Genomic DNA, 21,016 nt, shown 5'->3' on the forward strand with positions numbered 1-21,016 from the left:
ACTCAGGAACATAGCATGTTTCTCCATTTATTTAAACCTTCTGTTACACATCTTAGTAAACGTTTTCATCTATTTTATATATATATGTGATTTTATATATATGTATATGTGTGCACATAGTATTTATTGAGATTTTCTAGGTATTTGATTCTTTTGTCGCTCTGGTGAATGGATGTTCTGTTAATAAACAGAGCTTGTTATTTCTGACATACAGGAAAGCTGTTCATTTTAGTACATTTCTCCTACGTCTAGCTAACACCTAATTCTAAGGATTGGATTATCATTTATTAACTTCTTACTGCATTTGTCTGAGTTTCTAGGACAATATTATAAAACAATGTGATAGTTGGCATACTTGTTTTAGTCTCATTTAAAAAAAAATACTGACTGTAGGTTTGCAGTCAGTATTAAAATCAATATTAAAAATACAGATCTTCTAGTTATTTTACTATTTTTTAACAAGACTGTACTTTATTAAATGAATTTTAGCTTATACTGAGATGATCTTAGACCTTTTGCCTGTTGATGTCATTAGTACATTTAAAAATATTAAACCATGTTGTATTCCTGTGATAAACTTGATTTAATATAATGTGGTATTCTTTAAACAAATAATTTACATCAGTTTGCTAGGCTTTTATTTAGTATTTTTGCATTTATAGTTATAAGTTGAAATGATCTGTTTTTATCTTTAATTTTTTGCCCTCAGATTTTGATATTAAAATTATACTTTTTTGATATTAAAATTATACTTGTTAAAATTTATTTTTAAAATTTTAATTCCATTGTAGCTAACATACAGTGTTGTATTAGTATCAGGTGTACAATATAGTGATTTAGCAATTCCATGTACTACTAGGTGCTCATCAAGGTAAGTGTATTCTTAATCCCCTTAACCTATTTCACTCATCCTCCCACCCACCTTGCCTCTGGTCATCATCTGTTTGTTCCCTATAGTTAAGAGTCAGTTATTTGGTCTGTGTCTCTCTCTTTTTTCCTTTGTTCATTTGCTTTGTTTCTTAAATTTTCCATATGAGTGAAATCATACGGTATTTGTCTTTCTCAGATTGGGTTTTTTTCACATAGCTTGATACTCTAGATCCGTCCATGTCCTTTGCAAATGGCAAGATTTTATTCTTTTTTTATGACTGGATAATATTATATGTGTGTGTGTCTCTCTGTCTGTGTGTGTCTCTGTGTGTGTGTCTGTGTGTGTGTGTGTGTATCACACCACATCTTATATCTTCATTCATCTATTGATGGACACTTGGGCTGCTTCCATAGTTTGGCTATTGTAGATAATGCTACTATTAATAAACATAAGGGTACATGTCTCCCTTCAAATTAGTGTTGTCTTTGGGTAAATACTCAGTAGTGCAGTTACTAGATTGTAGAGTAGTTTTAGGTTAAATTTTTTGAGGACCCTCCATACTGTTTTCCACAGTGGCTGCACCAGTTTGCATTCCCACCAATAGTACCATTCCCACCAGTAGAGGGTTCCTTTTTCTCCACATTATCCTTGACACTTGTTTCTTGTGTTTGTGATTTTAGTCATTCTGACAGGTGTGAGGTGGTATCTCATTGTGGTTTTGATTTGCATTTCTCTGATGATCAGTGCTATTGAGCATCTTTTCATGTATCTGTTGGCCATCTGTATGTCTTCTTTGGAGAAATGTCTGTTCATGTCTTCTGCCCATTTTTAATTGGATTATTTGGGTTTTTTTGGTGTTGAGTTGTGTAAATTCTTTATATAGTTTGGATACTAACCCTTTATTGGATATGTTATTTGCATATTATCTTCTCCCATTCAGTAGGTTGTCTTTTAGTTTTGTTGGTTGTTTCCTTTGCTATGTTAAAAGCTTTTTATTTTGCTGTAGTCCCAATAGTTTGTTTTTGCTTTTGTTTCCCTTGCCTCAGAAGACCTATCTAGAAAGATGTTGCTATGGCCAATGTCAGAGACATTACTGCCTGTGCTCTCAGAATATTTTTATGGTTTCAGGTCTCACATTTAGGTCTTTAATCCATTTTGAGCTTATTTTTGTGTGTTGCGTACAGAAGTAGTTTTTCAGTGGAGTCTTTGGGGTTTTCTATATGTAGTGTCATGTTGTCTGCCAATAGTGACAGTTACACTTCTTCCCTACCAATTTGGATGCCTTTTATTTCTTTTTGTTGTCTGATTGCTGTGGCTCAGACTTCTAGTACTATGTTGAATACAAGTGATGTGGTGAGAGGGGGCATCCTTGACTTGTTCCTGACCTTCAGGGAAAAGCTGTTTCTCCCCTATTGAAAATGATGTTCACTGTGCGTTTTTCATATAAGGCCTTTATTGCTGAGGTATGCTTCCTCTAACCATACTTTGTTGAGGGTTTTTATCATAAATGGATTTTTTTTTTGGTGCAATTTTAAGTGAGATTGTGTTCTTAATTTCTCTTTCTGCTGTTTCATTATTAGTCTATAGAAATGCAACAGATTTCTGCACATGGATTTTGTATCCTGTGACCTTAATTCATTTACCAGTAGTTGTCCAATTTGTTGGCATATAATTTTTCATAGTATTCTCTTAAAATCCTTTGTATTTCTGCGGTGTCATTTGTTATTTCTCTTCTTTCATTTGTGATTTTGTTTTTTTGAGTCCTATCTTTTTTGTTTTGTTTTGTTTTTTGATGAGTTTGGCTAGAGGTTTATCAACCTTGTTGATCTTTTCAAAGAACCACTTCCTGGTTTCATTGATTTTTTTTTTTTTTTTTAGTTTCTGTATAATTTATTTCTGCTCTACTCTTTCTTTCCTTTTGCTGGTTTGAGTTTTATTTGTTCTTTTTCTGGAGCCTTTAGGTGTAAGTTTAGGTTGTTTATTTGAGATTTTTCTTGCTTCTTGAGATAGTTCTGTATTGCTATAAACTTCCCTCTTAGAACTGCTTTTGCTCCATCTGAAAGATTTTGGACCATTTTGTTTTCATTGTCATTTGTCTCCATGTGCTTTTTGATTTCTTATTTGATTTCTTGGTTGACCCAGTCATTATTTAGTAGCATGTTATTTAATTTCCTTATATTTGTGCTTGATTTTTTTCTTGTGGTTTATTTCTAGTTTCATTGCATTACAGTCAGAAAAGATGCATGGTATGACTTTGCTCTTTTGGAATTTGTTGAGACTTGTGACCTATATGATCTATTCTGGGAATGTTCCTTGTGCACTTGAAAGGAATGTGTATTCTGCTGTTTTAGGATGGAATGTTCTGAATATATCTGTTAAATCTATCTGGTCCAGTGTGTCATTCACGGTTTCCTTGTTGACTTTCTGTTTCATTCATGTGTCCATTTATGTAAGTGGGGTGTTAAAGTTCCCTGGTATTGTAGCACTATATTGATTAGTTCCTTTGTTTGTTGTTAACTATTTTATGTATTTGGGTACTCCCATGTTGGGTGCATAAATATTTACAACCATTTTATCTTCTTGTTGGATTGTCCCCTTAATGATTATATAGTGTTCTTTGTCTCTTGTTACAGTCTTTGTTTTGAAGTCTGTTTTGTCTGATAACAAGTATTGCTGCCCTGATTTTCTTTTGACATCCATTTGCGTGATAAATGTTTCTGTCTCCCCTCACTTTCAATCTGCATGTGTTTTTAGGTTTGAAATGAGTCTCTTGTAGGCAGCATATGGATGGGTCTTGTTTGTTTTTTTTATCTATTTGGTCACCCATTCTGTCTTTTGATTGGAGAGTTTAGTCCATTTACATTCTAATTATTGATAGGTATGAATTTATTATTGCCATTTTGTTACTTGTTTTGTGGTTGTTTTTGTAGTTCTTCTCTGATCTTTTCTTCTCTTGCTTTCTTTTCATGGTTTTCTTTAGTGATACACTTGAATTCCTTTCTTTTTATTTTGCATTTCTATTACTGGTTTTTTATTTGTGGTTATCCTTAGGTTTGTATATAATAACTTCTGTATATAGTAGTATGTATAAAGTTGATGGTCATTTAAGTTTGAATCCATTTCCTGCCCCCCCCCCATTTTAGGTGTATGGTGTCATACTTTATATCCTTTTGTTTTCTAATTCTTTTGACTGATTTATTTTTATTGACTTATTTTTAGTGCTTTTGTTCTTCCTACTTTTCTTACCCTTACTTATGGTCTTGTCTTTCCACTCAGAGAGTTCCCTTTAACATTCTTATAGGTCTGGTTTAATGGTTATGAACTCCTCCATTAGCTTTTGTTTGTCTAGGAATCTCTTTTCTCTCCTTCTATTCTGAATAATAGCCTTGCTGGATACAGTCTTCTTGACTTCAGAGTTTTTCCTTTCAGCACTTTGAATTTATCATGCCATTCCCTTCTGGCTTGCGAAGTTTCTGCCGAAAAATCCACTGATAGACATATGGGGTTTCCCCTTGTTGGTAACTATCTTCTTTTCTCTTGCTGCTTTTCAAATTCTATAACTACTTTTTGCCATTTTATTTTATTTAGAAGATTTTATTTATTTATTTATTGAGAGAGAGAGAGCACTTGCACAAGTTGGGGGGGAGGGACAGAGGAAGAGGGAGAGCGAGAATCTCAAGCAGACTCCATGCTGAGTGCTGAACTCAACTAGGGGCTCAATCTCACAACCCTGAGATGATGAGCCAAACTGAAATCAAGAGTCGGCTGAGCAACTGACTAATACACATTTTTTTTGCCATTTTAATTACTGTGTCTTGGTGTGGACCTCCTTGGCTTGATGTTGTTGGAGGAATCTTTGTGCCCCCTGGTCTGGATATCTGTTTCCTTCTCCACTTTAAGGAAGTTTTCAGTGATTATTTCTTAAAATAAATTTTCTGCCTCCTTTTTTTCTCTTTTTCTTCTGGTGTATCTATACAAGTGTTATTACACTTGATGGCGTCACTAAGTTTCCTTAGTCTGTTCTCATTTTGCATAATTTTTTTTCTCTCACCTGCTCAACTTGATTACTTTCCATTACTCTGTCCTCCCAGTTGCTAATTCGTTCTTCTGCTTCCTCTAGCTTGCTGTTTATTCTGCCTAGTGTATTTTTTAATTTCATTTATTGTATTCTTCATCTGTGATTGGTTCTTTTTTATCTTTTTGTTAAGGGTCTCACTGATGTCCTCCACTCTTTTCTCAAGTCCAGTGAGTATCTTTATGATCATTACTTTAAATTCTCTATCAGGCATATTACTTATATCAGTTTTGCTTACATCTCTTGCTGTGGTTTTGTCCTGTTTTTCACTTGGGACATATTTCTATGTGTCCTCATTTTGTCTCTGTGTCTGTTAGGAAAGTCAGCTACGTCTCCTGCTCTTGAAAGTAATGGCCTTGTGAAGAAGAGGTCCTGTCGTGCCCTGCAGTGTGGTGTCCCCTGTTCCCCAGAACCTGGCGCTTCTGGAATGTCTCCTGTGTGTGTAGCATGAACCCTGCTGTTGTGTCCTGGCTGCTTTCCACCAATCAGTCTAGTCGTCTGCAGTGACTCCCCTTGCCAGTTGTGGGCAGTGTTGGGTCCCTAGCTAGGGTGATGTGCATAGTTTTAACAGGGTGTATGGTATTCTGCAGGGGCTCTCCGCCACTGCCGAGACCAAGGCCCTGCAGTGTGTGCAAGTAGGGAGACACGGTGTTGGCACAGGTCTTCTGGGGGGCCTGGGACTGAGGCAAGATGGGCTGCAGGGTGTGGGGTTTGGTATAAGCAGGTCAGTGAATGTTGGCGCTGCACTGTTTCCCCCACGGGGCTGTTCGTTTGTGCCTGGCGGGCTGGGGAGGGAAGTGGCTCCTTTGTTCCTGGTGGGGTCTCCCTGTGAAACTCCCCTCTCACTCGGAGATGAGTAAGTAACTCTTCTGTACCCCCAGATGTTTGTTAAAGTGCTGCTTCTATGCTGCATCTCCCCTGGCTGTTCGTTGAACTTCCCTAAAGGGTGGGAACTCCACTTTCCGAGGCCCTTTGGGCTCTCCCAGAACCCAGCTGGCTGATTTTTAGAATTTTAGGCTTTAACTCGCTCTGCTTGTAAGAACTCAGAAATTTGGCTCCTCTCATTTTCAAAGCCCAATGTTATGGGGAATTATCTTCCCCGTGCAAGCTCCCTGGTGACAGTCTGTTTTTCCTCCCTTCTCTGTGCCCACGGCTCCCTTCCTTCAGGGATGCCATGGTCTGATTAGCTTCCCACCACGTCTCTGCCCTTCCTACCCTCTTCAGTGTGGCCTCTTTTCTGTCTTTCATTGTGGGGTTTGTTCTGTCAGTCTTTGGACTTTTGTTATCTCATTAAATTTATCTTTAAGTAGTCCCTGTGGACTATGAAAACAAAGTTCACCTATTTTGCAGTTTTATCTAAGGCTGTGATTTTTTAAGAGGATGCCCATGAAGATCATCTTACTGATGTTTAGCACAGGGCACACCAGTGAGACAGGGTCTGTGAGGAAATACTGTCTTTATTATATTTCTCATATGTATAGCAGAAGATCATCTTACTGATATTTCCTCATAGACCCTGTCTCACTGGTGTGCCCTGTGCTAAACATTGTCTTTATTATATTTCTCATATGTATAGCAGAGTATCTCAAACCTATAAAGCTTTGGGTCTGCCTTTATATATTTTCATCAAATGTAGTGATAGTTCTTGAGTACTGAATGCCAAAAAGTACTGTCTTTGTTTCCACATTCTTCAGGGCCCTGTAAGCTAAAGGAGGCCTATAAGCCTGTCTCTCGAGTCCATTGATTTTATATATAAAATATATATATAAATATAAAATATATATATAAATAATATATATATATAAATAATATAATATATATATATATATATTTTAAAGTAAACTCTGCACCCAGTGTGGGGCTTGCAATCAAGACCTCGAGATCAAGAGTCAAATGCACTACTGATCAAGTTGGTCAGGCACCCCAACATTTGATATTTTTTGATTGACTTTATACCTTTTCTGATACTGTAAGAATTTAAGTTGAATTATTTCAGTTGCGTGTAAAGCAAACTTTTAGAGAGGAGTAAAAATTTTTGTAACTTAGCCCTGGTAGGGAGAAGAAAACCCGAGACAAAAATCCAGCCTTAAGAGTTATTTTTGGATGTCTTTAGAAGGGAGCAAAGCATGTATATGAGGGCTAGGGGACCCAGGTTAGAAAGTTCTGTATTCTGATATGTTCTGGTATTAAATTGTCATAAATGGTGCTAAGACCATGTGAATTTAAATTTTGGAGAGAAGGCTCAAGAGCTATTTTTTTTAGTAATACTTTTAAAATGTGAAAATACAGAATCTTTTTTAGTCCAGGAGGTGGAGAGAGTCAACAACTCAGAAATACAATTAGGCATTAAATGTCTATAGAAGACCAGGTATAGGAAAAGAAAGAATGGAATATGATTTATTGCAAAGCTAAATGAATTTAAAAGCATCTTACTGAATACTCTTGGAGGGAAACCTTGAAACCTTATAAGGCAACACAAGGTATCTAGGAATTAACAACATACAGTACTATCATTGATACTCTTTATCTACCATCTTCATTGTTTAATTTAAAAAATACAAGGACTTTGATAAATTCACCAGTGAAGTCTCCTAGTCCTGTATTTCCTCATGGAGGCTATGATCCTTAACTATGAATTTTCTACTACAAGGTTTTGGGACCCTAAGTCTTTTATGATTATGGAGGGACTATGTATACAGCAGAAGGTCATATATATCTACTTCAGACTTTATCTTTTGTAAATTTAATTTTAATCTAACACCTTACTCTTTTTTAAATCACATTTCACTTAGAATAATTTCTTATGTGCTTTGGGCTTTTGCTATGCAAACTTTGCCACTTTTTAAAATAACATTTTGCATTTAGATGCAGTATTAATTCACTTAACTCTGATTTTACTCATGTTCCACATGAGAAATTTACCTCTTATGCGCTAAAATAAGAGTCCATTACCCAAGAGGGAAAATTCTGTTTCAACCTCAGCTACAGAAGTTCGTATCTTCTGTGCTTCATTGTTAACCTGAGAATATTTATATTGATGACTGGTCAAAACCTCAGTGGCTTTCCTTCTTCCCCACTGCCTTCAGTGCATCCGCTGGGAACCTAAAACAAAAACTCTTCATCCCATCAGAACCACTTTGAGTGTATAGAGAATAGTATATGCCTTTTTTTTCTTTCTTTCTTTTTTTTTTTTTTTAAGAGATGTGTAAAGTTTAGGATTTGGTACTTGGTCTGCCATTAACACAGTTTTTTTTGCAAGGGTGTAGAATTCATAATTAGAAAATATTACATGGACCATTGGACCTATTAATTGTCCCACTGCCCTAGTTAATTTTTAAAAAATTAATGTGCTATAACAGATAATTTGTTTCATAGCTTAAAAAAAATGTTGCTCTTTTGAATTTCTGTGCCTTTCCTGCTTCACAGCAAGCCAAGTGACTTGAAAAATTAAAATCTGTATGTTTGCAGTTTTATAGGATTCATAAAGGATTTCATTCATGGACTATCTTGGTAGCCTGTCATGAGTGATAGGTTAGTATTAGTAAAAATGCCTTATTGCATGAGTATTCGGGACTGAATGGTCTGTATGTATAAGTGCAAATTTGAAGTTGCCCATCTCTCCTCCTTTTTTTGAGTGGTGAGCCTTCTGTTGGGCCTAGTTGTGGGCAGGTTCTACCATATTCTTGAGTGGAAAGGACACTAAAGGGTTATACTATATTATGAACTCTTGCCTTTGGGGTAAAGCTGCAATGTTAAACACAACAGTTCAACTCTTTGATAATCAAGAACTTCCTTCTCATTAGTCTTAGTAATCAAAAAGAATCCTAGTGAGGAAGGTTATTCTCACTGTCTTCAATTAATATTCAGTCACATTGATAGTCTTCTGTGCATGTGACAACATGTGACTTTTCTTCCAAGTGTTACCTTTTTTCAAAAAAGAAGATAAATCTAATTATGTCCATTTATTTATGTATTTATTTACTTAAAGATTTATTTATTTATTTTGAGGGGGGACGCGAGTGCGAGTGGGAGGAGGGAGAGAATCTCAGACTCCCCACTGAGTGTGGAGCCAGCCACGGGGCTTGATCTCATGACCTATGAGGTCATGACCTGAGCTGAAACCACGAGGCGGTCGCTTAACTGACTAAGCCACCCAGGAGCCCTTAATTATGTACATTTAAAACCAATTTTTTTTTTTTTACACTAAGTGTAAATGTTAGTCCATTCAAATATATCATTATGGGGAAAAAAGTTGGATGACTTTTTTGTGCCCATGTGATAAAGGAGAAATGTTATGTGTGTCCTATCTCCTCTTGCTGTGGGTTTTTGAAGGTGCTGCATAAAAACTTGATTCTAATTTCAAATTTCAGTGGTCCGCAAAAAAGCAGAAACATGACAGGATTTAATAGGCTCCATCTCCTGTGATGCAGGACTGAGGTTTCACCGATTATCTTTCAATGTTTAACATTTGTATGTGCCATTCTCCAGTTCATTAGCAATACCGGAGGGCTAAGGGTTTAGTGGGCTGTGTAGAAGCAGAAGCGTCCCGAATCCAAGCTCATGTTTAAAGACCATATGAGAAAGTGAGCTTTGTGTAGTTAAGACTTGAAATATAAATTAGAAGCCTGCCAGTTATTTTATGAAGGAAAACGTTACATAGACAGTACAAGTATCTCACTTGTTCAGACAATTGTTTTACTGGTTACTAGTTGCTGATGGTACTTTTGGGAAATACTTTCATTAACATTGTTTTATGTTTCATAATGGTTATTCATATCTGTGTAAAACAAGTATACTATAGTTACTGTTTATTAAAATACACTTGCCTAGGCTTTTACATATTATTTCTTTGAAGTGTGAAATTTACAGTTGTCTTTCTTAAGAAGTCCTTTGGTGTACAGTGATTTTTTTGACGGCATATAATGTGACATCTTTTTTTGCTGTTGTTTATTCATTTTTGTACTTGGTGGTTTAAGACCTAGAATATTGATTCATTATCTAAGATTTCTATTTTGATTGTCATACAGAATATATGTGTGAGGGGATTATTTATTTGGCATGTGAGCACAGTAATTTAAGAGAATGAAATTAAGAAGTATCAAGTATAGTGGATGAAATCAAGTACCTTTTGAAATGAACTGAGATTGCTCTAAATGTATGGGAATTTGGAATGACCCCAAATCCAGCACAATGGCTTGTCACTTTGTTGTAAACCAGAAGGCAGAAACACAATACAACTCTTGGCTGGAGAAGGACTGTTGCCAGAGAAGGGTTGCAAATTATTGAACCTAGGCCTAAAGGGAAATCTGAGAGTACTAATTTGTCGATGTTTATGGGCATATCCCAAGAAGGGTGAGTGAACGGATAGTCATGAGTAGCAGTCATTAGAGAAATGGTTACTGTGGTTTATTTCTTCAGGCACTAGCTATCTCTTCCTGCTATGCCATCAAAACCGCTTTCTCCAAGGTCACTAATGACCTTGTCTCCAAACCAAATTGGTGCTTCTGTCCCTCATCTATATGCCCTTCACACAGCATCAGAGTTGACTCCTTCCTCCTTCCTCTTCCTTCTACTGTTTCCTTCCAGATCTCTCTCTGTACATTCAGTACAATTTTAAAAACTGGTATTGTACCATGTTTATCGTTTTATGTCCTCTTGAACACATTGCATGTTCATATGCACGCACGTTAATGGCCATTACATGGATATACCATAATCTGAAAAACCATAAAAGCTTATAAAAGAAATGGTCATTTTAGGAAACTTTTTTGTCATAATAAAATATATTGAAATTATTCTGAAACCATATGTAAGGAAGTGGAAGAGTAGACAAAAGTTGTATATTTTTAATAATTATAATTTTTATAATTTTATAACAAAAATTATAATTATATAATAAAATAATTATAATTTAAAAACTAATGATGGGCAATATTGACTATTGGAATAAACAAGAAAAACACAACCTTAGTCAAGTCATTAGAACCTTGTTCTTTCTGTTTTCTTATCTATGAAATGGCAGATTTCTACTATTTCTTAATTATCTTCCAGTGTAACATATTCTATGACTTGTGAATTAGTACACGCTGAGATGTCTGCATCAGTGTCATCTTGTTCCCTAAACCACCAGTTGATTCTCTTGATGGCTGTGATTACTACACAATGTACATCCATATTAAAGTTAATTTTCAAAGTGCCCTGCTTACTGCTTTATTCATTTGTTTGTCATGTGGCATGGTTTTCTTTCTGCAGATACGAATTCCTGTCCTGTGTATTTATCTAATTTCTGTATTTGTTTATGTAGAATATAGAGCTTATCATAGCTATGGGAAATTATTTTTATTTGCATTTGAAAGCCTCTTGCCCTTGGTGATTAATGTTTATGAAGCTATATTAGAAATATGAGTATGAATACAGAAGAATACAGAGTTGTGAAAAAATTCATCTGTAAGTAACAACATATTCAATTAAAAATACTCCCTAGAATGGTCTGATGTCAAATTGAAATTTCACATCTTTTTTCCATTGACTTCAGCAGCTTGTGATACTCGATCCTTACAGCTTTGTGTGAATTCTGAGTCATTCATTTTAGTAAAAGTTGTATATTATTAAGGAAGTTGAAAAAATTCTTCCCCTGGCGCATGCATTTAGTTAAAAATCAAGTCACACATTCTATTTACTTAAACCCATCTGCACTTATTTTACCAGTAACATATTTGGTTTGCGGCCTGTGGATTATGCAGACGGTGAAAATATGAAATCACTATTGCTGCTGCCAGAGAAGAATGAATCATCATCAACTCGCCATTACTCAGTAGTAAGTATGAATTAGGCCTTGGGAAATTTATGTCTTTTATTGAAATTGGTTGTGAAAGGAACATAATAGGAAAATTTCTACTTAGCAAATTGCTTTCAATCACCAAACAATTATTGAACACTTCCTTTGTATTAGGAATTGTGAGTTCAGAGACTGTTATCATCAGAATAAGTCTAACAACAAGTATTTTTTTGAGCCCCCCTCTATATTTTAGGGAGCATTCATACTGCAACCAATGTGACAGATGGGGCTCTTGTTCTCAAGGAGCTAACACTAATGAGAGATAGGAAAGAGAGAGACTGTAAATATGTAAGCTAATATAAATGAAATAGTTTGAGGAACTTACAAATGTGTGGTTTGAAGATTTTGTAGAGTGTAATTGAGTGGAGGTGGAGGGCTCCAGTTTAAAAGGTACTGCTTTAGCTGGGGTCATTGAGGAGGGCCTCCAGAGAGCTGATGTTTGATGTAAAACTTGAATGAGGAGGACGAGGCATCTGGGTGAACATCTGTCTGGACGACAAGTGTTCCCTATAGTAAATATTGTATAGGGTCCCTCAGTGGATGAGCTTGGTGTGTTTGAAGGTTAGAGAGAAGGTTGTACTTGCTGGCGACTAGTCAGTGTCTAAGAGTAATGGAAACCACTGAAAGGATTTAAAGCAAGGGAATGACATGATTCAATTTATGTTTTAGAAAGTTCACTCTGGCTGATTTGTAGTAAAGAGACAGGGGTGGGGCAAGAGCAGAAGCAGGGCGGTTACTGAGGACTGTTTCACTGTGACGAGAAGAGATAGCACCCAGATTAAGATAATGGCCGTGGAGATTGTGAGAAGTAATGAGGTTTAGTGTATATTTTTGAGTTAATGGCAACAAACTTTCTGATGGATTATATATGAAGTGTGGATAAATAGAACTAGTGTGACTTTAGCGATGGGGTGGTAGATGGTGGTGCCATTTCCTGCTGTGGGGAAGGAAATCAGTAATTCCCTGCCAATTTTATGTCTGTAAGGCAGCAAACATGTTGAATGGTCAGGTGAGTCTGTAGCTTAGGAAAGAGTGGTAAGTTAGAGAAAGTGGAAGGAATGCTTATTCCTTAGGAACTTATGGTTTAGTGGGGAATATAGATGTTAAAAAAGTTCATTACATACTGTAATAAATTTATAATAGAAGCCATAAAAATGTACAGTAGATTCATAGAGAAGGAAGAAGCTGACTTCAGGAGGGATCAGAAGAGTTTCACAGAGAAGGTGACAAAGAAGGCATGTAAACTTGTAAAGGTAAAAGTTTTAGCAAGGCGTCTAATAGAATGTTGGCTGCAGATAACAAAACAGTTACTTAAATGCCTAAAGGCAGTGTTTTATTTTATCTAAAAATAATCTCAGTATAGGAGAGCTTTCCTTGGTGAGTTCAGCAATTAAATGGCTGCCCCAGAGAGCCAAATTCTGTCTGTCTGTGTTGCCATCCTCAGCTTGATGGCTTTGTCCTCACTTCACTAATCTCCCCTCAGTGATGATAGGACGATTGCCACAATTGTAGATGGGACAGTGTCCAGTGTTAAAAGAGGGACTAAAACCTTCCCCAGAAGCCTTCCACTGGACTTCCCCTTATGTCAGAACTGGTCACACAATTGGTGCTGACATACTTTGTGGTTGAAGACAGGGTCAGCCCTTGAAGAGTGGGTATCTGTAAAAATCGGGATTCTGTTAGTGTGGAGAAAGTGAGGCATGGGTCCAGTGAGCATTGCCCCATTGTGAATCAGGTATACAAAGTGGGGATGGCAGTCCAAATCTAAGGAACAACAGCTTGAAGACAAGGAAGCGTAAAGGACCTTCAAAATCTGAGAAACTAGATTTAGTGTGAGAAGAGCACAAGGTGTATTATTAGAGAGGAGCTGGAGCGAGGTTGGGATCAGATTTTAAAAGGCTTTGGATCCCCTGAGGAGGAGTTAGGCGTTACTGGTCCACTCAGTGGGGTACTTGCAGTGCGTGTTAGCGCAGAGGACAGCTCGGAGTGGGCCGAGACTGAAGACTGGTCTGGAGGCTGTGAGGTAGACAGAGCTCTGATGTGAAAGGATGGTGTGATGTGGGTAGGGAGAGAAGAGGGGTTTTCAAGAGAGGGTTGTGGCAGGCACATCACAACTGCCCAGATAGGGGAAGATGAGGGAAAGGGATGACTTGAGGTCTATGACCAGAGGTCCTGCGCTTCTTGTCTAGTGAGGACAGTGGTGCAGTGATTGATGCCATTGTTGAAGACGAGGAGGTGACCTAAGGTACTTGAGGGGATCATAGGTGCTGTCGCAGGCTAGTTCCTTTGTACTCGGAGAACTCTCTTATCTCCCGCCTTCTCCTGGACGTCAGCTCTGCAAATGGGCACCAAGCTGGAATTTTGATAATGAACGGAAAGAGAAAGTAGAAATCAGCAGTTTAATTTTCTTAGTTTATAAATGAGAAAGCTGAAACCTAGTTTGATTTGCTCATGGTTAAGGAGCCATTACAAAAAAAAGAAAACAAAAAGTAAGTTTTTTTTTTTTTAATGGATCAGTTAGAACTTGAATTTCTTACATCTTAGGTAAGTACTCATTCAGTCCCACCATACTTAATATGGTAAAATAAATTGGCATTTATTTTATTCATTAGGACTTGGACTCTCCTGGCAGAACATAGAACTAAGAACTAAGTTGTCATTTGCCAATGTTGCTTTTATGAAAAGCTGGAGAAGGATTGTTTTAAATGTGTCAAAAATAAAGATGTCACTATGGTATTCTTGGAGTGTGAAAATGGGAAATTGGTTATCGTCCTCTCAATTCTACTATCCATTTACTGTTTTTATTAAATGTAAGAAACCTATGCTTTCCTACATGGACATGGCCTGAGAATATCATTGTTTACTATCTTAGTGGTAGATTTTTGGCTAAGGAAAAGCTAATGGACAGAAGTCCTAAGTTGCAAGGGTTGTGTCTTTCTGGAGTCTGTCTTCGCTCAGCTGCTGCCAGACTCCCTTTCACTCACTCTTTTTCAGCCACGTTGGGCTGCCTCACTGTTTCTTAAATCCACCAACCACACTCCGATTTCAGGTCCTCCGCACTAGCTGTTTTCTCTGCCAGGAACAGTTGTAGGGAGCTGGGTGTATGCATGGCATCCGACTCTGGTGGAGTCCTATCAGGGAGGGCTCTGTACTGCCGTATCTGACATAGCAGAGTGCTTCCTATCCTCCCAGCCCGGCTTTATTTTCCCGTATCACTAATCATTTTTATTGGATTCTTTCCCCCATTGTTTTTACGCCCACAGCCAAGTGCCCAGATACCAACAGACCCAAGACTTTGTTTGAATTTTTAGTTCTTAGAATTTAGCTCAGGGCCTTAAGATAATGGCATGGGTATTGAGAAATATGTATCTGCTCTATGCGAAACAGCAATGCAGGCGTGATGATAAATGTGTTCACGTATCTGACAAATATTTATTGGGTGTCTGCAATATATCAGTCAGTGTTCCAGGCACTTGGGGATACCGTGATCTCTGCTAGGTTGGAACTTCAATTTGAGAGTGAAGATGGAGACACACAGGGCGCCTGGCTGGCTCAGTCGGTTAAGCGTGGCGTCTGCCTTCGGCTCAGGTCATGATCCCAGGGTCCTGGGATCGAGCTCCCTTGGAGGGCTCCCTGTTCAGCAGGCAGTCTGCTTCTCCCTCTCCCTCTGCCCTCCCCCCTACTGTGCTCTCTCACTCTCTTGCTCTCTCTCAAATAAATAAAATCTTTAAAAAAAAAAAAGAGTTTGTTTAATGTCATTGTACATAGTAACTAATATCTATAGAATCAGGGTACTGAACCCTTGGGATGTTTTCTGAACATCTTTTGAACCTCATGGTTCTAAGATCTCTGTTTATTCAAGCTAAATTCCTCACCCACCCCTCACCTCCTGTTCCAAATCAAATGTGTGGCGTTGGTGGCCGTTTGCTTTATTATGATTATTTTTTTAATAGTATTTCTTAACTATGAGAAATTAGTGCCAGTTTCTATTTTTTATTCAAATGTAGAAACTGATAGGAAAATGCTTGACCCACTTTGGTGCTTTTCTGGGGTTGATGGAAATAGTATCATATGCTGTATTTAGAATTGATATCTTTTCACTCTTGGTATTTTGTGTAGAGAACTCATTTAGCTGAAGTGGAGTTATATAAATTGGAAAATAATGTGTTGCATTTAAAGCTGTTTTTGTGGCACTTATTTGTATAACTGACAATTTTTGAATTACTATTTTTATTATTATTATCATTTTTTAAAGATTTTATTTATTTATTTGACACAGAGAGAGAGAGACAGCGAGAGAGTGAACACAAGCAGGGGGAGTGGGAGAGGGAGAAGCAGGCTCCCTGCTGAGCCAGGGAGCCAGATGAGGGGCTCGATCGCAGGACCCTGGGATCATGACCTGAGCCAAAGGCAGACGCTTAACGACTGAGCCACCCAGGCACCCCCCCCTTTTTTTTTAACTAGTATTTAGTAATTGAATGATCCATGAAGTGTACTGCACTATTATCATCTTAAGGAATATTTGCAGTGTTTAGATTAGACATGGTTACATCACCTTATAACTTAATGAATAGGGAAGATACATATACAGAAATGTGATGTCAGTATGTGTAAACTTTTCCAGTAAAACGTTTGCGCCTTGAACCCTAGATGAATAAGTAATTCAGGAAACTTAACTTCTAAGTGCTGAATATTGTCATCATAAAAACCTTTTATAGAAATCCATAGATCCATTCAATAGATTTGAATGAATGAGGTCGATCTGTTTATGGATATAGCTAAACAACTTAGATGTTACATTGTAGCGCGTCAGACTGAATTATCACTACTCTGATATGTGAAGTGAATATTTAAATACTAACTGTCTCAAATCTAGTTGCTGAACTGTACTAGTGATCATACCTTCAGTGTTTCACTCATGTTCTTCGGAGCTTTTGAGAACCCAGAAGAATCCTCTGCATATAAAGTCACACACGTCAGAGGACCCTGTGTCTTGTATTTGAAAATTTCAGTACTGTATTTGGCTTTTTGTCCTCTAATTCAGTGGTGCTCGTTTGCTTTTTCTTTTCTTCTTTGCTGGGTCGTTGCTCGTCTCTTACCGGATGGCTTGTGGCCAGCCCTCACTCCAGTTCTGTTCGTTAAGTTCTTTTGGCTGCTGTTGGGCACACATCTCCTTGTTTCTTTGAATCTTTCGCTTCTGATCTCAAATGCTGTCCACTGGTGTCTTTGTTTTTGTTTCGTGTAAGCTCTATGTCTCTCTCTTCAAGTGAAAATATTGGTTGTTGTTAGAGCAGTTCTTTCCTTTTCATGAGCTGCGTTGAGTTATTACTGTTGGTGGATCTGATCTAACTTTTGTGTTCTCTTGTCTGTTTTAATTTTCTTGGTTTTGATAGGTAGCTGTTTTGATGTTAAGAGTTTGTTCGATTTTTGAGCTCCGTGCTATTAGAAGCTTTAGTATTCTTTGATTTTTCACATAATCTCAGTTTAAAATAGAAAGACCAAACTGAGTTTTAACTTTAGTGGAGTAAGTTAGTGGAGGGGAGATAAGGAATTGATCATTTTTTAAGGGGGTGTTTTGGGTTACTTAAGAAAAAAAAAAAGGCTTCCTGGTGACAGAATGAAGTTGTAAAATCCTACAGAGATCCAATTTAGAATCAAGGAGACAAGATGCCCTGGGTTTAGATTGCTACCCCAAATAACATTTTATTGGGGGAAAAAATAAGGGACTAATAAAATGCATTGAGCATTAAGGCTCTTGAGTGACGATTCGATGGACATTGTGGGGAATTACTAGATAGAGGAAGATAAGTACAGAGACTCAAGCTTCTATCAAGTGCAAGTCAGTTAATATCTTTCTCTAGTCTAAATGATTTTAACACTGTGGTATCTCCCCTTTCTTAACAGATGAACACTGGTCAGCATAGGGATGGACCTCTTGTGCTTATAGGCAGTGGGCTTTCTTCAGAACAACAAAAAATGCTCAGTGAGCTTGCAGCAATTCTTAAGGCTAAAAAATGTGCTGAATTTGACAATACAGGTGAGGAGTTTTATATATTTTTGGTTCAAAAAATTTTTAAATAAGTAATCCCTTTGTAGACCTCCCTTGATAATTTGTATGTTTTAACTATTGGAGATTGGCAGTATACTTTGAATCTTGTAATACATCGAAAATGTGTTTATAGTTATAAACTACTTACAGGCCTAATTTAGTTAGGAAACATGAAGTTTAAAGCTTTGCACATACTTTAAGACAGAACAAGTGTCAGAAGGGCAAACTTATGGGTTCACTAATGACAGATAAATTGTGTGCAATGTAATGCTTTAATTCTTTAGTTATAATTTGAAAATAAAAGAAAAATATATGTTTGCTAACGTGGCTTTAAGGTACATGGTTTATGATCTGATATTTCATGTTGTTGGCCAGGATGGAGAATGATACCAAACTTAAAAAGTCTTATGTCTAAGTATAAAGATTGTTGCTTTTGAAGAAAATTCAGATTCTGAAGTGCAGACTAACTGGTTATAATAGTTAAAGAATTATTTTGGTTTATATCTGTTTCTCTTCTTTTTTTTTTGTTCTAGTAACTCATGTCATTGTTCCTGGGGATACAGTTCAAAGTACCCTAAAATGTATGCTTGGGATTCTCAATGGATGTTGGATCTTAAAATTTGAATGTAAGTACTGGACTTGGGAGAACTACAAAATGAATTAAGTTAACTAATTTCATTTTTTATGGTGTTCTACTGCCAATAATTATTTAAGGAACTTAATGCTTTTTTTTTTTTTTTTTTTTTTTTTACCCCCTGGTTAGTCACTGCATTTTGAAAAAGCTTCTTATATTAGTGGTATCATTTAGATGTTCTTGATGTGTCCACAGAAGTGCTTTTTAGTCTTTTTTAAAGTCTTTTTTTCTCTACTATGAACTATTTTAATAAAGAGTAAATGGATTACATAGTAGACTTTTAAGCTTAAACAATCCATATCACTGTTGAGATACATTTAACTTAATAAACACATGTTTTAAATACACTACCATGATGTGAAATAGTTTATGGCTTTTGTTTTATGACTTTTTTTTAGGTGTGGGGAAGGAATAGAGGGCGAGGGAGAGAGAATCTTAAGCAGGCTCCACACCCATGGCGGAGCCCGACCCGGGGTTCGATCTCACCCCTCTGAGATCATGACCTGAGCTGAAACCAAGAGTCAGACGCTTAACCAACTGAGCCTCCCAGGCACCCCTTGCTTTATGATTTCTGAAAACTGTGTATGCTTTCTTAGCTGATCCACTGTATTTTTGGAAACTGTTGGAAGTTTCGACTGCCTTGTACTACCTGATTTGGAGTGATTACACCAGCTGTTAATCCACACCTTTGGTAAAGATGCATCGTCCTTATTTGCTTCTTCTTCTTTTTTTTTTTTTTAAATATTTTATTTATTTATTTGAGAGAGACAGAGATAGTGAGAGAGAGCTTGAGCAGGAAGGAGGGGGAGAAGCAGGCTTCCCGCGGAGCAGGGAGCCTGATGCGGGGCTCTATCCCAGGACCCTGGGATCCTGACCTGAGCCGAAGGCAGAGGCTTAACCATCTGAGCCACCCAGGCACCCCTTTATTTGCTTCTTATTGGTGCTCAAGCACCATTGCTTTGAGAACAGCCTTTCCCCTTCCCTGCTCTCACTTGTTCGCTTTTCTTACCCTTGGATTCACTTAGGACTTCAAACAACAAAAGAAAGCTCATGCAGGGTTATTTCCTATTCTTCAATAACTAAAGTATCTACTTTGCATATGATGGCTAAAATAGGACGGTGGGTATACCTGTTTTGTGCACTAGTTTTTTAGAAGAGAATAATGGCTGTAAAAGGGGTACACAGGGGTCTTGTGATGATGGGGCCAAGTATCTTGATCCTAGCGGTGGTTACATTACACACATGATTAAATTGTATAGATCTGCATGCATATGCACACACACAGACCTGAGTGCATGTGTAACTGATGAAATCTGAATAAGCTCTATGGATTGTATCCATGTCAAATTCTTGGTTTTGATATTGTGCTCTAAATGTGTGTAGGGAGTTAGATTGGACACTGGAGGAAGGGCGCATGGGACTTCCTGTACATTTCTGTGTATCATCGTATGAATCTATAATTATTTCAGATTAAAAAGATAAAAAAGGATAGCAAGTATTTTTAATGAAACCTTGTTTTTAAGAAGCAAAGGATGGTTAGAATTAGTTTTAAAAAACTTTATGTTATGGCTTTGTGCTTTGAAAGTTTTATGGTAGAAATGCTTGATTTATCAAGATCTTAATTGTGTTATTAATTTGATCTCTAGTTTGAAATTAATTGGGTTTGTAGAATGGTTTCCCTTTAGCAATTGGTATTCGTGTCCTTCTTAAATGCAGCTACCACTGTCCTTGTGATGCCATTCTCCACTGATGGGTCAGATCCAGTGAAGGCTGTGACCATCAAGCACTGTTACTCATTTCTGCTCATCCTGTCTGTGATTAGTCTGTCCTGGTTATGACCAGTTCAAGGAGTATGATAAGCAGTCGGACTGACGGATTATGTATATAGAGAAAAAAAGTTTCCCTTTCTGCCTCACTCTTATTTTTGAACTTCTTTTCCCTTTTAAATCTGTGGCAAGTCTTATTGGGCCTTAGTGTTTAACACATTTGGTTTCATGATTGTAGATGCTGTTTTACTGAACCTGCTCCAGAAGCTTTGCCAGCGGTTATAGGAAGGAACAGATTTTCATAATAACAAGGTCTTAACAATAAAGAAGCCATGTGGAATTTTGAATGTTAAAGCATTGCCAATTTAAGTCTTGTTCTTGTGAATATGCCCAACTTGCATCTGGTTAAATGTACACGCTACATGATTCATTTCCATAAAATCTGCCTTCTTTAAGAAATGGAAGTTTTATCATTTTAATGGCTTGGCCATGTCATTTTTATAGAATCACAATGGACTCAAGCTGACTCAGTAGTGTGCTGTTTGGTGATTCGCACAGTGGGGAATAACACACTCCAGTATCAGTAGTTCTGTAGGATAAAGGATGCGTGGAATCTTTTTTTTTCATTGTTTTAATTTTTTTAAAGATTTATTTATTTATTTATTTATTAGAGAGAGAGAGAGAGAGAGCACAAGCAGGGGGAGTAGCAGGCAGAGGGAGAGGGAGAAGCAGGCTCCCCGAAGAGCAGGGAACCCGATGTGGGACTCAATCCCAGGGCCCTGG

The 21,016-nt window shown here is 37.2% G+C and overlaps 1 protein-coding gene across 1 annotated transcript in view; it reads left to right on the forward strand.

The window, feature by feature from the left end:
* Window positions 1-21,016, forward strand: part of BARD1 (BRCA1 associated RING domain 1) — a 76,827-nt gene that overhangs the window by 39,972 nt on the left and 15,839 nt on the right. Inside the window, exons 7-9 of the mRNA XM_035007218.1 lie at window positions 11,655-11,763; window positions 17,689-17,821; window positions 18,367-18,459. Coding sequence (XP_034863109.1) covers window positions 11,655-11,763; window positions 17,689-17,821; window positions 18,367-18,459 — 335 coding nt within the window. The remainder of the gene's footprint in view (window positions 1-11,654; window positions 11,764-17,688; window positions 17,822-18,366; window positions 18,460-21,016) is intronic.

This window comes from Mirounga leonina, unplaced genomic scaffold (assembly GCF_011800145.1).
Source record: "Mirounga leonina isolate KUSES-001 unplaced genomic scaffold, KU_Mleo_1.0 Mir_151, whole genome shotgun sequence".
NCBI lineage: Eukaryota > Metazoa > Chordata > Mammalia > Carnivora > Phocidae > Mirounga > Mirounga leonina.